The sequence below is a fragment of the Accipiter gentilis genome, chromosome 19 (genome assembly GCF_929443795.1).
Source record: "Accipiter gentilis chromosome 19, bAccGen1.1, whole genome shotgun sequence".
NCBI classification, from domain to species: Eukaryota; Metazoa; Chordata; class Aves; order Accipitriformes; family Accipitridae; genus Astur; species Astur gentilis.
The window spans coordinates 21,962,026-21,977,473 of NC_064898.1; the positions used below are offsets into that span (position 1 = coordinate 21,962,026).

General features: G+C 43.8%; 1 protein-coding gene across 9 annotated transcripts in view; it reads right to left on the bottom strand.

The window, feature by feature from the left end:
* The window catches only part of PICALM (phosphatidylinositol binding clathrin assembly protein), a 69,384-nt gene extending 65,165 nt beyond the window's left edge, over window positions 1–4,219 (bottom strand). For 3 of the 9 annotated variants that reach the window (XM_049822860.1, XM_049822858.1, XM_049822857.1), the window contains exon 1: window positions 3,873–4,219. In XM_049822860.1, the coding sequence (XP_049678817.1) occupies window positions 3,873–4,002 (130 nt within the window). In that variant the 5' untranslated portion in view covers window positions 4,003–4,219. The remainder of the gene's footprint in view (window positions 1–3,872) is intronic. The other 6 variants (XM_049822862.1, XM_049822861.1, XM_049822859.1 and 3 more) reach the window with 3 other exon arrangements.
* Between the last annotated feature and the right edge of the window lie 11,229 nt (window positions 4,220–15,448).

Sequence of the window (15,448 nt, forward strand, 5' to 3'; positions counted from 1 at the left end):
AAAACCAAAACAACTGACACTAGGGACATGGGAAATAAGTTCCCAACAAGCTCAATTAAGTTTACTTTCACTTACATAGCTTCTCACAAACAACTACACAACACAGGGCAGGGTGCTGGTTTAGTGTCTTCCTTGAAAATACAGATTTTTCTTCACAACAAGTAGTCAAGGAAGTTACACTCTGGCATAACTATAGAGAGATTTCCTGTTAAGAATGGATAATTACAGCATTGCAACTTCCTTCCAAGCCATCCATCCACATTCTCCTTTAAAGAGCGCTACTCCATTAGCTACAAGCAGATAGGGTTACTATGCCATATTCATTCAAGAACCCAACCCTAAATGTGTTTCACATCAAAGCTGTTTTAACTACACTCCACAACATGCATATGTACACAAACTTTTTTACGCTACTGATATCACTGCTACAGCAGTTTCACTGCAGCGACCTAGTGAACTTCCTACTTGGCATTAACTATGTATCTTCTGGTTTTCCCAATATGAATTATCCACCATACACACATATGCAAGCACACACACTCCCCCCGCCCTGTGTTAGAATCATGTAAAAAAAAAAAAAAAAAAAGAGCGAAACCTGGCAACAAGTGTTCCAACACCTTTACATCCAAACAACCTAAAGTACTTGGTCTCAGCATCACTATACAGTACTGAACACAGCAACCAAAAGCTAAACACTAAAGAACAGGTTGTATAAATCTCAGCGTACAAATTAAACCCACAAACCCGTTTTGAGCTATCACTGCTCAGAGAGGTGTGAAAACTAGGACAAAGTCCTAGTGAAACTAGGTTTTCTGTAAAAGAAATTTCACGAACTATGCTTTGAGGGTTTCAAGACTATTAAACCTGCCTGATTACTGTAAAACAAGTAATCCATCGTTACAAAAGCAGCACCTAGATTACAAAACAGAGAATCCTTATCCCAGCTGTAAGACTGGACCTCCAAAACAGGAGAAAAAACACATCCTCAGTGCAAGTATATGACTAAGATGATTGTTGCTACCTATCACAAGCCATGCCCACTTGTAAATTAGAACTGTAATTCTTTCTCCCTCAAACCAAACATGCAACTAAGCTTTGTAACAGGAGAGAAAGAACATTCTTTGGAGTAGATTATATTTTTATCATTATGGGTTAAGAATGCCTTTTTACATTCTTCGATTATTAAGGTAACAGTCACAGAGGGAATATACAAGCCTAGGAAGGGAAGCACTTCAGTTTTGGAACTCCATAGACAGTCAAGAACAAGATAAAGAAGGGTAGGAATAATCATGTGCATGGATACTTATATTGGATTTTCCCCCATTTGTATGAGTTAACGTGAGACTGAGCTACTTAAATGTGTTCATGATGGCTCAAGCTTAATAAAGAAAGAATTTCAGAAACAGTACAGTCAGAGATACTGAGATCTGTACAAGCGATACAAATACCACATTAACAAGAATGTATGTCATGGTCACAGAAAATGCGACAAAACTCAAGACTTTATTCCAGGACAGTATTTAAAAACTCAGCTTATCAACTCGTCCAGGACACTACCTTTAACAAAGTAAGTTTTAACTGTCATTATCACAATAAAGACTTATTAGAAAAATATTTAAGAAGCATGCCACCTAAGAAGACTGGTATATTAATTGTCATTTACAGCGAGATGTCAGTTCACAGGACCTACCTGGTCGTTAAACTGTTTGTTGGAAAAGGCAATAGATGTGCAAGTAACTCAGAGGTGGGGCTCGAGTCGCAGCTTGTGCAAAAAGCATTCATTTTTAAACATACAACTATAAATGGTATGAACAAAGAAAATTTTCAAAATATGAAACTGTGTGTCATTTCCTGATGCCAGGAACACAGACTCCTAACAAACATATTACAGGCAGCATACAAAACTTATCTACCCATGATCTATTTTAATCACCAAAAAAAAAAAAAGGCACTAGTAGTAAAACTAATTAAAAAACCAAGTTCGCTTTGCTCTGATAAAAGAATTATCTGAGAAAGAGGCAGGAACTGGGACTTTTGACAGACTAGAGTAGACAAGGGAAATACAGAAATGGTCTCCTCATCCAGCAATTACCAGATAGCTTTCTAAGGAAGTTCAAGCACCCTCCTACAGCAGCATCCTATAGGTCTCCATCAGGATGTCCCCTAGCAACCATGCTAGGGACACCACCCTTGTATACACGCCAGTCTGAACAGCAATTGTCTGGTCACTTTGATGTTCTTTTTCATAAAGCTTATACCATTAAATAATTCAGCTACTAACTGAAACTGTACTTTTAGCACTGTTTCAGGATAAACCTGACAAATTTGGGGTTTTTTTTCCAGAAAGTGTCCCTTCTGTTCTGTGAAATCCAGTAACATCACGACTTCAGACATAAGCCATATGACAAGGTGTTTTCTCTACCTGAGACTCAGTTACTTAAAGCCCAAAGATTTCCTCAGCCTTCTGACACCCTGGGCTGACCAAAAATAACAAAGCCACTCAGTTACTACTCAGTCTTCAGGCAAAAGATGAAATGGATGAGACAATACCAGAAAGAAACCGAGGCAGCTGTTCTGAGGCTACCCTAAAAAATTGATCACATCCCTCTCGGGTACTCACAGAACAAGAATTTATTAAACCTTTAATTCAGACATGTTTTGGTGGAAAGAAGAAATAACTACAGTACAATTAATCCTAGTACTATCACCTGGTCTTCTCATTTGGACATAAAGCGACTCAGAAGGCGCAAATTCAAGACACATGAAGACCCAACCTTCTCCTCACAGATGTGGGTGGGAGGAAAGGAGAAAGCACACATACAGAAGGCATAGCCATGCAACTCTCTCCAGTGTCTTTCATCACATATTGGGGGAAGTGGAAGGGGGTGGGGGTCTGTGGAGAGAAGGGTCTTTAAAAGGCCTAGAATAAATAGATGCAAGATAATCAGGTGTTCAAGCCAAGAACATCCTCAGTCTTGTGACCTTACAGCTTAGTGGGAGACACACTAATAGGAACTTCGGTGCTCATCATTCTCTTCATAATCACCTGGATGGAACTGAGTTGATAGAAAACCTTTTAAGCCTTCCCACCTTGGATCTATTTTTAATAGAAGCTGAAAAAAGGCCAGACTCTGTATGGGATGTTAAGCTCAGGTACTGAAGGTCTGAAGAAGTCTGGGCTCTTAGGCCCATCTTCCCAAGTGAAGGAGACATACTAAAAAGGTAAGATTAGGAACAACACCCTTACTGAGAGAGATTAGCCCCTCAAGAACTCATTTCACACATTATTCTACGTGGAAGAGTCACCAGAATGACGGAGAAGCAATTATTTTTTTTTTCTAGTAGACTATTTGGGAAAGAATTAAGGTAATTGACCAGCTATTCCTTCTTAAAACTCCTGCACCTCCTCTACAGAACGGGGGAGTGCTGCCGTAGCAGAACACAAATGAAATCAATTAGTAAGGAAATTACAGCCCACTCCTCTGCTTGGCCTTCGTGGTCCTCTCTCCCTCCAAAGAAGAGGTATGGGGCAAGTCCTGTCCTTCAGGAGCTCGCACCCTCCAGGGCCCTGTGCATATGGAAGAGCTAGTAAGGCCCCTTCTGGAGAGCAGATACACCGAACAGCCTCTCCCAAGCTCTCCATCGCCACGTCCCCGATCCTACGCCCCCCCCCACCCCCTCCATGAGGACGTCCTATGCTGAAACACACAGAGCTCCTCCGCCTGACGAGGCTTCACGTCCCTGCGAGGCCGGTGGGAAAGCAAGCAGCCCCCACAGCGGGCACCCCGCTCCACAGGACCCCGGGAGAGGGGGGGAGCCCGGCGGGACGTGCGGGGAGAGCCCTCCGTCCGCCATCCCTCCCCGGTACTCACAGTCCAGGTGTTTTTTCTTGGGGCCCATGACCTCGTGGGTCGTGGCCTTGCAGACGGTTTTCGAGACCGCCGAGCCGGTCACGCTGTGCTGCGCCGCCGTGATGCGGTCGGTGAGGCTTTGGCCGGACATGGCGGGTTGCTGGCGGCGCTGGAACCGAGAGCGGCTCCGCTCCTTCCTCAGGGGCCGGGACGGGAGGACTAGCCGGGGGACGGAGCTGCACGGACTCCTCACCCCGCCGTGCCGCAGGCGGCCCCCGCTCCGCCCTCAGGGACGGACCTGTCACCCGAGCAGGGACCCCTCCTCCTCCTCCTCCTCCTCCCGCCCCCCCTCCCCCAGCCGCCGTCCCCTCCCCCCTGCGCGCCTTCCGCTCGGCCGGGGACAGGGGGACACACACTGGGCGCCGCAAGGAAAATGGCGGCGGCGGAGCTCCTCCTCGGATCCAGCCGGGCCGCCCCGCATCACGTGACCCCCGGCGCCCCGCCCACGTGACACGCTCCCCGCGGGAAGCTCCGCGGTGCAACAAGGCGGCGAGCTGCGGGGGGGGGGGGGGGGGGAACGTCACGTGGTGCCGCGCGCGAGCCCCCGCGTGGGTGTGGCGGGCCGGGGTGGAGGGGAGGGGAGGGGAGGGGGGGGTGTCGGTGAGAGGTCGGTCTCCTCAGGGGAGGAGGGCAGGCACGGCCCGCCAAAACCTGAGGGATATGAGGGATATCCCTTCCCCGTGGGCAGGCGGCGGTGGGTGGGCGAGTGGGCGAGTGAGTGGGGAGGGCCGGTGGGCCCCTGTTTGGGTTCAGCGGGGCGGGTCAAGGCGCTGTGTAAAAAAACTCGTGCAGCAAGTGGGGTGTCTTCCCCACACACACCCCCCGACCCCCGAAGGAATTTTTTTTGTATTTCTCAGCTTGGAGAGTTTTGTGGGAACTCCTTCAGTGTCGCCTTTAGGCAATGTGAAGCGTAAAGGAAGAGTCCGGTCAGGGGCATCGAGGAGTTTGGAGCCGCGGGGTTGCTGTGATCTTTGCTTCTCCTCAGACTTACTTTTATTTGGAAGCTTGCCAAAAATTTCCCGAACGTACATCGCAGCAAGCATAAAAATAAATGGTGGTTTTCAGGTCTTTAGTGATTAGCCTCCCACTGTTCTGCTACTCAGCTAAATGCTTCTCAGGGCTCTTGGACTTAGTCGGTGGCTCTGTCCTTGGCTTCTTAGGATTTTGTACGAAACAGTTTCTGTTCATAAAAGTTAGCTAACTGTCCCTTAACATGCCCTCTGTAAGCCTGGTACCCATACGACCCAGACGCAGTGGCAGACAACGAGGAACAGCTCCTGGAGTCGTTACCTCCCACCCTGCATTGCCAAAGTGCAGTCACAGCCTCCCAGCTATCTGCAACTTTCATTACTTGTTACAACAGGGCTCTTCTCCTCCTTCACAAACGCACGGCAGTGCATAATACAGCGAAACCACAGGATTCCAGCAGACAAATGTTCTTCCTCTCCCAGAAGTGCCTTCTGAGAAGTTGTCTTGGAACTGTCCCTCATCCATGAAGCCACTGAAATATTTATTAGGCAACTTCAACAGAAGCAGTATACAAATGGTACTCGGCTCTGTCTGCTTGACAGGATATATAAGTAGGATTATCTGTTTATAATGCGTAAGGAAAATCGGTGTTAGAGGAAGGACATCTGGTGAAAGCTGAACCCAAATAATGCCATTGCTGCATGTAGAAGGAGCGCTTGCACATGTAGAACTTGCTTCCTTCGTAATGCCAGGCTCTTTGAAGATACTGTCATGTTTGTATTTCTTGGCTCCTTCTGAACTGCTTCTGGAGTCCCAAACATCCATGCTGGGGAAATAAATCACTGATGTATACAGCAGCGGACTCTGAGATAAGACAGCTTTAGCACAAAGCTTTGCACCGTGAAAACACTGAGACTGCTATAGGCTATTGATACAGCAACACATATTGCTGTGAATACATCATCTTTTTGTATTGATTCCAAATTATACTGTAAATCAGAGATATATAATTTTGACACTGCTGGTATTTTTTATGCTAACTTCAGCTAGGACCAGGATTTCAACACCCCACTTCAAGTTGCTATTTGGAGAAGTTCCATGGAGTTGCCTAAGTAATTTAGGCTCCCTCAGTTCTTCTCTGATTATGCCCATCACTTTCTCCAGGAACAGTGAAACTATCCAAACAGGGGAAGGTTGTGACTCTAGAAGTCACTGAGACCAGATTTGGACAAAATATCTCATTCCTAAGGGGACAAAAAGTGGCCTTGGTCTTAGAGGTCCAAAACCAAAAATAAATTTAGCCTTTTTACAGCTCTTCCTACGCACAGAAGCCTCACGGTTTTACCCACAGTTAAAAATTCTGCTCGTTATTTTTGTTCATAAGCAGAAATGGGAGAGAGAAGTGATGGGAAAACATATTTTTTTTAATTGTTTGTCGCTTTTTAATTGCTTGGGAGCCACTTGATACCATTACTGTGAGGAGCTTGAAGCGCTGTGATAGATAATATCTGAGCACCTCCCAAAGATTTGGAAGTTGAAATCAAAATATTATCTCTTTTCCTTTCCAACCTGAAGAAAACAAGTTTGATTAGTTTATAACTCATTTGTTGTTTGTGTGCCTGGGTGTGCTTGAGAATGAAAGGAGAAAGGAGTACATATCTGAAGAGAAACTAATACAAAGATAGGAGTCCTATATTTAGCGAACTGGCAAACCTAAACAACATTCTTTTCCCTTGTGAAAAGTTATTCCAGAGTCTGGATCCTGCTTCTGCAAAAATGCTGTATCTTGCATTCACAAGCTTCCAAAAGTGTCGGTGTTTCACCGGCATCCAGCTCTCCTGGAAGGACAGACAAGCTGACAGGGCTGTTTCTCCCCATCTGTACTGTATAGTGCCGAAAACCTTGTCTCGGCATGACCGCTGTAATTTATTCTGTGTATCACTTTCTTGCAACAGTGTCATTTCTACTCTTGTGTGGTGCCTGTCCCACTGTAATGCCTGCAATCTGACTGGGTGCTTTAGTGTTCACAGTGCTGCTGGCATCCATGCCCTTCCTCCATGCTTCATACTACTGCAAATGATTAGAAAAGCTGTGGGTTGGGGGGCACCATTAATCAGATGTAGCTTCAGATTTAAAACAGGTGTTTTGGCTGAATTTCAGGTCTATTAGAAATTAGGCCTTCTGGGGCACAAAACTGGTGGGGCACAAAGCTGAGCACACACTAATAAACTGTGGCAGGCTCATTACCAAGGATTTGAGGGCATGTCTGGAAATAGCAACAAAAAAACCCAGCAACCATAATCTGGGAAGTGAAGGGGGCTGATGAAGAAAAGTTGCAGAGAGGCAAAAAATTCAAAATAGAGCTGGGCCAATGGAACTGCTGAAGGGAATGGTAAGAGGGACAGTGACGGGGCAAGGAGCAATGGGCAGAAAAACCAGAGGCAGTGAAGCCACCTGAATAAGGTTGGGAAACGCTCTTTCACTGTTCTATAAATGATTTGGCAACATGTTACAATCCAGATGTTTCCTGTGACCCATTTCAAGGATCACCATAGTTTCATTTGCTGTTAAGGGTTATAGTATTTTCCCCAGCTTTAAAGGAAAGGTGGATTTGATGTCACCCCCCGGAATTTAGCATCTGTTTGAGTTAGAGACATGTAGAATAGACTGTAGGAAACAGAAAACACCAGCTCTTTGGCTTCCCCAGTGTAGCTAGCTATGACATATGCCTGTGTCCACAGCCTCTTAGGAATATATGGTTCATTTCTCGTGCACCTCTGGCAATGTAGAACTCTAGAGCAGCTGCATGGCTAAAACCAGGCTGCTGACTGATTGTATACAGTGATCTAAGGTTATTGATGCACTTCTGAGCAGCCTAATTTTGCCCAGCCTAGTAGAACTCTGCCCATTTAACTGCAGTATAATAATTTCAAAACCATTTTCAAAGAGTTTGGCAAAGATTAACCCAATGTTGCTTTTCTATAAAAGACATTTAGAGTCATACTCCAGCTTGACTACAATAAGAATTCAATATAATTTGCATCACCATAGCAACTTCATCAAATAATTTTATGGACAATAATTAATTTGTTCTTGTAACACCTCTAAGAAGATAAACTGGGACATAGAAAAGTTATGGTCAGAGTAACACTTGTTAGTGGCACAGTGAAATAAAGTAGCCCAGGAGTGTGGTTTTCATTACTCATTCATGCTACCGACGCGATCAGGCAGCCAGCAGAGGTATGCAAAGTGGCCAGATTACAGGGCAGGGGAGGAGGCGGCATGACCATTGAGGACTGCTGGAATATTGCGAAATAGCCGCAACACACGAGGGAGTTGGGATACTTTTTTAATTGATACCCCTTTCCACTACTCCAGATGTGCTTGTTTACACCTCCAACATTCCTCTTGCCCACATGTAACATGATGACCTGCCAGATTTTACTTTTGCTTCTCTTATATCCAATTTATATGAAATTATGTTTCTGATCCTTCAAACTTTGAGTACTCAGCTCCTTCCTTTCCTAATGATCATTATTCCATGCTCAGTTCATTCCTGCCTCAAATACACCACCCTCTTCCATCTAAATACCCACCTTGAGCCTATCCAGAATGTTCCTGTTGAAATCACCTATTGCTCTGCATTCCTCTCACGGCACTTGCTTTTCTTCTAGCTCCTCACTGTCCTCACATCTTGTCCAAATCTTGTCTTTGCAGACAAAGCCAACTTCCTCAAGTCCACGTTGAATCAGACATCTCTTTTTTAATTCTCTTTCCTCTTTCTGGGAATGGTGACAGCTTTGACGTTTCTTTTGTTCCTCTCACATTTCCTCTTTTGTGCCTCTCTATGTAAGACCAATATGCAACATCCTTCCTCATACATAGTATTCTGAGCTCTGCAGCTTGTGTCACCTTCTCATGCAGCTCCAGTTAACTAGTAGTTGGTGTCCCTTGCTGTTCGGTCCCCCGAAAGGAAGCTGCCTTTGTCAAGGAAGAAAGCAGCTGCCTGAGAGCTAACATAAATTTGACATGAGAAAAGCAGGTAGGAAGGGAGAAAAGTGAGTCAGTACCGTTTCACAGGAGGGGAGCAATCAGAACTAATTTTACTGCATTCACTTAGGAGTAGGATATCTGGGTAGGAGCTCCCGTGCCATATGAGAAGATCTAAGTAGAGGTGGAAAACAAATGTGATGCTTCTGAATTCTGTTGTGTGTTATAACACCTTTCTCTTCTTGCCCTGACATGAAACTTGCACGTTGCAAAATTGATCGTGTCATTAATGCTATAAGCAAATGCCTTCAAAACCAGGATTGCTACCTGACCGACAAATGCATGTAACAAATGTCTTTTCGTGTGTGAGTTAGAAAGGAAACAAGCTCCCTCGCATTTTGTTCGCACTTTCCAGTGGATGTGTCAAACACTGACACCTCTGAAGAGTGAGAGGTACGCTGTCCCCTGTGTCTGCCGTGCATTCCCCGTCAGCAAGCATTCCTAATGCACTCCCGCTGCTCTTTCCTAAGGACTTTTTTTTACACATCCTTCCTCAGCAGTGGGCATTCTCACGGTTACTCACTCAGATGCTTCAAGGGGAAAAACAAACCTTGCAACACAGCCTTACCAGCACGATAAGTGCACCAATGCACTTCCCTAACATTTCTGGAGACCATCTTTCATGCAGGAAAAACAAGTGGCCCGGTCCCAGCTAGTGATACTGTCTCCATCCCTTCCCCCTAGTTTCATCTCGAAAACCTAGGGCCTTGCTGCCAAATACTTCTCCCCATCATTCTAGGCTGGCAGTGTTCATGAGACTTGGCAGGAGATAGCATTTGATAAGAATCCTTCTCTGGGCACTTCTGAGAGGGCACTGTCATTCATTTCACTTCCCTGCCAGTTCACAAGCACCAAGCCAGCAGGGTGAGTGCAGGAGGAACTGCATTCCTTTTGGGTTCCTGTAGCTCAGAAGCGGCTCCTATAATTTTTGTCAGTCGCCTTTGAGCCAAAAGCAAGCATAACACACTTCAGCCCCAAAGGAGTATTTTTCAGGAAAGTTATAAGCAAACAAAAATTCAGGGTACGAATGGAACAGCCACTTCAACCTGCTGCCAAGCTATAATTGGTACTTATGCTCACACTCTTGCACACACATACGTGCAGCAGAGCTTAATAGATTCCCTCATTAATGTTGAAGCTCATGTGCTCATGCTCTGTGTCTGGGAAAGCTTTACACCCACATGAATTTTGATGTGGAGCTGAAACAAAAATGTTGATGCTGGCAATGCCAACTATAGAGAGTAAATAGCTGGGTCCAGTCCTGCCAATGCTGACTTGAATGGGGCTTCTTACCCAAAAGAAAACCTATGTGTGAAAGTATTCTCACGACCGGGTCTGTGCAGCAAAATTAAATCCTGGTTCCCTTCCTCAAATGAATAAATCCATTTATGCCAATGAGGTGGTTTCAAGGCTTGTATAGGTAGGTCTCACTCCCTGGTCTTAGGTGAGATCTGAATGTTGCCCACTGGAGTGAGTCAGGCTATCAGTGTTTGGCTCTGTGCTTCAGGGGTCAGTGACTGCATTTACACGTGGGCAGACTTCCTGCTGGTTAAATCAAACTGTTGCACTGAAAAGGATGTTAACTAAATGCCTCCCAACTTTCTGATGGTGTATAAGCTATTCTGAATCTTAAAATCAATAGAGGATTTGTCCTAATTCGTTCCAGTACACACAAGTACATAAATGAAAGTGCTTTCCATTCACTGAAATGGAGGAAATGCATAAAAAAAGAACTGGGTATTTAAAATTGCTTTGTTTTTCAGGATCTGAGAAGCAAAGAATTACAAGAAATATTGGAGTGACCGTTATCACCTTCTCTGTCACCCCCTGTTTCCTAGTTTTATTTCTTAGAGCTCAAAAAGCAATACTTTCTGAGTAGCAGTGGTGCAGGCTTGCCTCGATAATGTGCTTCAGCCACGACCCCTCTCTAGAAGTGATTGGATTATATGTTCTGCTTGTTTCCTCCACTGAGGCCAGGGACAGATGCAGGCCAGATGTGAATGGCAGAGACACAGCGCTCCCTTCACAACCATATGTCAGGCACCCACCTTCCCACCAGCTCGTCGGCCCCGGGGAGATCCCACAGTGGAGGGCCAAATGCAGGAGAATACACACTCACAGTTCTGCCTCAGGTTGTGCCTTCTCTACGACTCCCCACCGCTTGCAGATGGGGTTGAGGTGCCAGAGAGAGGATGAGGTGATATGCTGGGAACGAGCGAATCGCCAGCACTACAGAAGTGGAGTGGGAAAGGGGCTACAATAAGGCTAAAATTTCCTTTGTAGCCTCCTGGTAAATCCATATCGGTTTAAAGCTACAAGCGAATCTGGCAACAAACTTCTCTGACTTCAGATCAGAAGACGCCTACTGTGTTGGAAGCTGTGTGATGTGGACCTTTCCACTGGCAACTGGCAGCAGGCCAACAAACTTGCTTTCCACGGATCACAAAATCACCAGAATTTTTACTCGTCATTTTTATCTGAATGCAGGAGTGAAGAGTGGTAGATGATCTGCATCTCATTTCTAATGCATCCACCTATCCAGTTCTTCTCTTTGGACCACTTCTGTGTGCTTTCACTAATCAGTTAAGCCCTCCCTTGCCTTTTCATACAGTGTCCCTTTTCATTGGAAAGCCAGACATATTGGCAGTGCTTGCTACTGGAGGAATAAAGCAGGAATAATGATCCAAAAGAAAGGATTATAGTCTCTCAGATTGCACTGGGATATTCTCAAGTCAAACACTAACCCTGCATGTGTTGGTATTCACTTTTAACATTCTCCAAGAGCCTGTTTGTTGCTAAAGACTTTGTGCATTGGAACAGCAGCTGAAACCTAGGAAGACCTACAAAAGTAAGATGCTGATGAACATTCCGTGCACCTGTGGGTTTTAGCCCTCACAACCTACAAAACAGCAAAAGATAAAGAGCAAAAATGAGTATCAGATGCATTGAACTGATTCGGATTACATAACCCAGTTGGAGGAAATAGGAGAAGGTAAGTAGTTTGTGCAACAGCTTGTTGACCTGCAAGATCAGATGCCTAAAAGAACATTTAACTAAGAACAGCTGCAACGAAAACAGTAGTGTAGGCAGGTAAAACCACAGATCAAATACTTTGCAGGTCCACATTTCAGCACTTGCAGCGTGCTTTCAGATGCCAAATTCTGTTCCTATTGAATCTATGGCAAAATGCCCACCGACTTCAAACAGAATAGGTTTTGTCCCTGTAAGCTAAGAGTATGGCCAGCAATATCAATGCAGTATAGAAATGAATTGTGTAGGTGAGGAGGAGGGAGTTGGTACTGCAAATTTAGTGCCTGCCTGACCTGAACACTTTTATTTTCAAATTAACAAAACTCTTTTACTCTTGGGACATTATATCAATCACTTTTTTTAGGTCCATAATATTTTAAAGTCTGTTGGCTGGAGTGCTTAATAGTTATAAATATTATTTAGTAAATATTTTTAAAATGATTAAACAAAGTGTTCAGAAACATTAGATACATTCTTTTCAAAACAGAACTTTTTGGTATTGTAGAAAGTTTTGTTCAGCAAAGCTCTTTAAACCTTGGTATTGCTATTCTCTTTCTTTTACCTTCTCCTCTGTTCCATGACATTCTGTTTACTGAAGTTATCCAAATCTATATTCTTAAGCCTTATCCTGAAAGTAGATTTGATAAATCTTTGTAATTGTTTGACATCTCTCAATATTATGGCATGTATCTGAGCGTGGGTCTGTGCATGGATGTGAAAATGAATAGCAGAAAACAAACTACTGAACTTTTTGTGCAATTAACTAATTTTGCATCAAAACAAGTAAAATTGCCAGCAGTGCATCTGTAGTATTTTAAAATCAGATAAAAATAGGATTGCTGTATTCTTTAATTAGCATAGCTGAAAGTTAGCCAAATCAGCTTCGGACACAGCAGGAGACGTACAGTTTGTCCTGATTTTGTGGGGAATGAAAAAATGTAATACTTGGCACATGAACTAACTATGCTAACCGAAAATGTTATTAAAGCATATTCAACTAAATCAAATATGGTGGTTTACCAGATATTAGTCCACATACTTTAACAGAACAGAAGAGCACAGTTTTAAATTTGTGGACTACTGAAAGAAACAATCTAGAGAAAGTGATTATCAGTGACATAAAGATTTTGAGGAAAACTACTTACATATTGAAATGTAAATCTCCTTTTGCCAAACCCTGGCATTCTTACTGACACAGAGTAACGTTATCCCCTATGAATAGGTTTGTTTACTTGGGAATCCAGTCTTTTATCGCAAATGAAATTGCAAGGTGTTTCAACTTGAGTGAATATTTTCAAATGTTAAGATGTTAAAGGCCACCACTTTTTAATTTCTGTGTGCCCAGTTGCATAAGATGGGTTTCAGTGAGGTTAGAGGTATTATATTAACGTGGGATAAATTGTTTATTAAACAGCAACAAACATTAACTGAGTGAACATCTTATTAGTGCTTACAACATCTAGCTTAGATGTAGTGCCTGCCTGTGCATGATGGAACTGCAGCGTCTTACTAAGCAGATACTTTCTTTTGCAAATTTAAGGGCAAAATTCTGTCATTCTCAAACACGCATCCTTAAGCAAAGATACTCTCAAGAGTCATGGAAAACTTCCAAAAAGTCCAATAAGAAAGCCACTGATGAAATCAGATGCGGGCTTCAAACCAGTCCTGATAGAAAAAGGTAAAAATGATTCTTCCTGAAGCAGTGAGGACTGAATCCAGAGAAGTTTCTTGAGGAGGGGCATTGCAACCCTCCCTGCAAAGTTTTACTGCTCTAAATTGCAATTTGAACTCCTGCCAGTAAGGTTATGAAGGATGTTCAATAAAATAGTGCATGTGGCAGCTGCTCTCACCGTTCACTTCTCTGTAGGCAACCCAACTCAGTTTGGGAGCAACACTGTCCCCTATACTAGAGGGCTATATGTAGACAGCTGCCAAATTTCCATTTACTGACCTTTTCTGTCTCTAGAAATGCTTACTATTATTTTTTCAAGAACTTAATTATGAAGATTGCCTTACTCCCAGATGTGACATTTCACAGCTTTAGAAGAAACAGTTACCTGAAGAACTCTTCAAAATTATATCACAGAACATGTCTCTTGGAGTTTCTCTAATCCGGATCATTTTGTTTCCTAGAAAGGACAGCTCATCGTTTCATAGGACTGACTTTCCCCTGCACAGATGGTTTGCCTGTTAAAAAAACCTATCCTTCAGAAACCACAATAGAACATGAGCACTGTTAGGCAATAGTTCCCAAATTTGGGCTTCTGACCCTTCATGAGGTTGTAGCAGCCCTGAGTGAGGTTGTAGTTATAGCCAAAATTAAATCGTTTTGATAGTTCTGGGGCTGTGAGCCAGATTGAAGGGGAACTTGCAATCAGAAAAGGAGCTACTCAAAAGCCAACTGGACCACATCTTACTCTTGTACCAGCTTCCATCTTTTTGAGACTTTGATGATTATACCCATCAGACTGTCTATAAGAAGTATCTGATAGTGACAGTGAGTGAAGATTATTATAGCCCATCCGTTTTACCGACAATGAGCACCAAGACAGGAGGCACAAAGACAAGACAGGCCCTGAAGACTAGAGGATGAGGTAGAAATCTTGCCTTTCCTCAAGTCAGAGCCACCGATTCACTTTGCAGCACACTCCACAGATCTGTAACCTCTTTAGGTGAGAAGCATTTGTTGGGCATCCTTCCTCAAAGATCCTCAGATCTCTTTTCTACCCCAACCCCCATATCCCATTGGTGGGAGGAGGTAGGATGGCTCAGTCACCCCACAAGCTCTGTGTCACTTCTCACTGATACGTACTCTCAAGAAAAGCATAATGCATCCAGGTTCTTTTGTGAACAAAGGGATGTGTGGGAGCATTTGTTGCCTTAGAGACTTGCTAAACATCTCATGGGTAGCTGGAGCATAACTGAAAACAAAAACTTAATTCCAGTGCTCTTGCAAAAACTTCTGGCCAGCGCTGTCTCTTAGAAAAACAGACTGGAGAAATGTAAACATGTGTTTGGCCAGTAAAGGAGTCGTTATATAAATGTTAATTATGAAGAGGATTTCCCATGTACAGGGCTTTTGACACAACTTTGATCCCATGCAAGACACAAGTCTCAGGAATCACATGCTCTGCCTTAGAACTGTGCTGACATTTCTCTGAGCCCTAAGAAGCTGCGAGGTCATTTGCTGTAGCACAGGAACAGAAAAAACTTTGATGATTGAAACTGAAGCTTGCACAGCATCATGCTGAAGCAACCTACTATTTAATTAAAAAGTACCATTGGTCAGAACATGTAAGTATCTAGCTGTGATAGCTGGGTGGCCCATGCATGACAAAACACAGGAAAAAAATTTCTAATGACCCTCCCAAACTCTCTCATTCCCCATAATCTAGCTGAAACCAGCCATAAAATCCATGTATCTCATCCGCTCAGTCAGCTATTATCTTCTCCCCCAGTTTAAAGGCCTGCCTTTGGTCTCCCCTCGC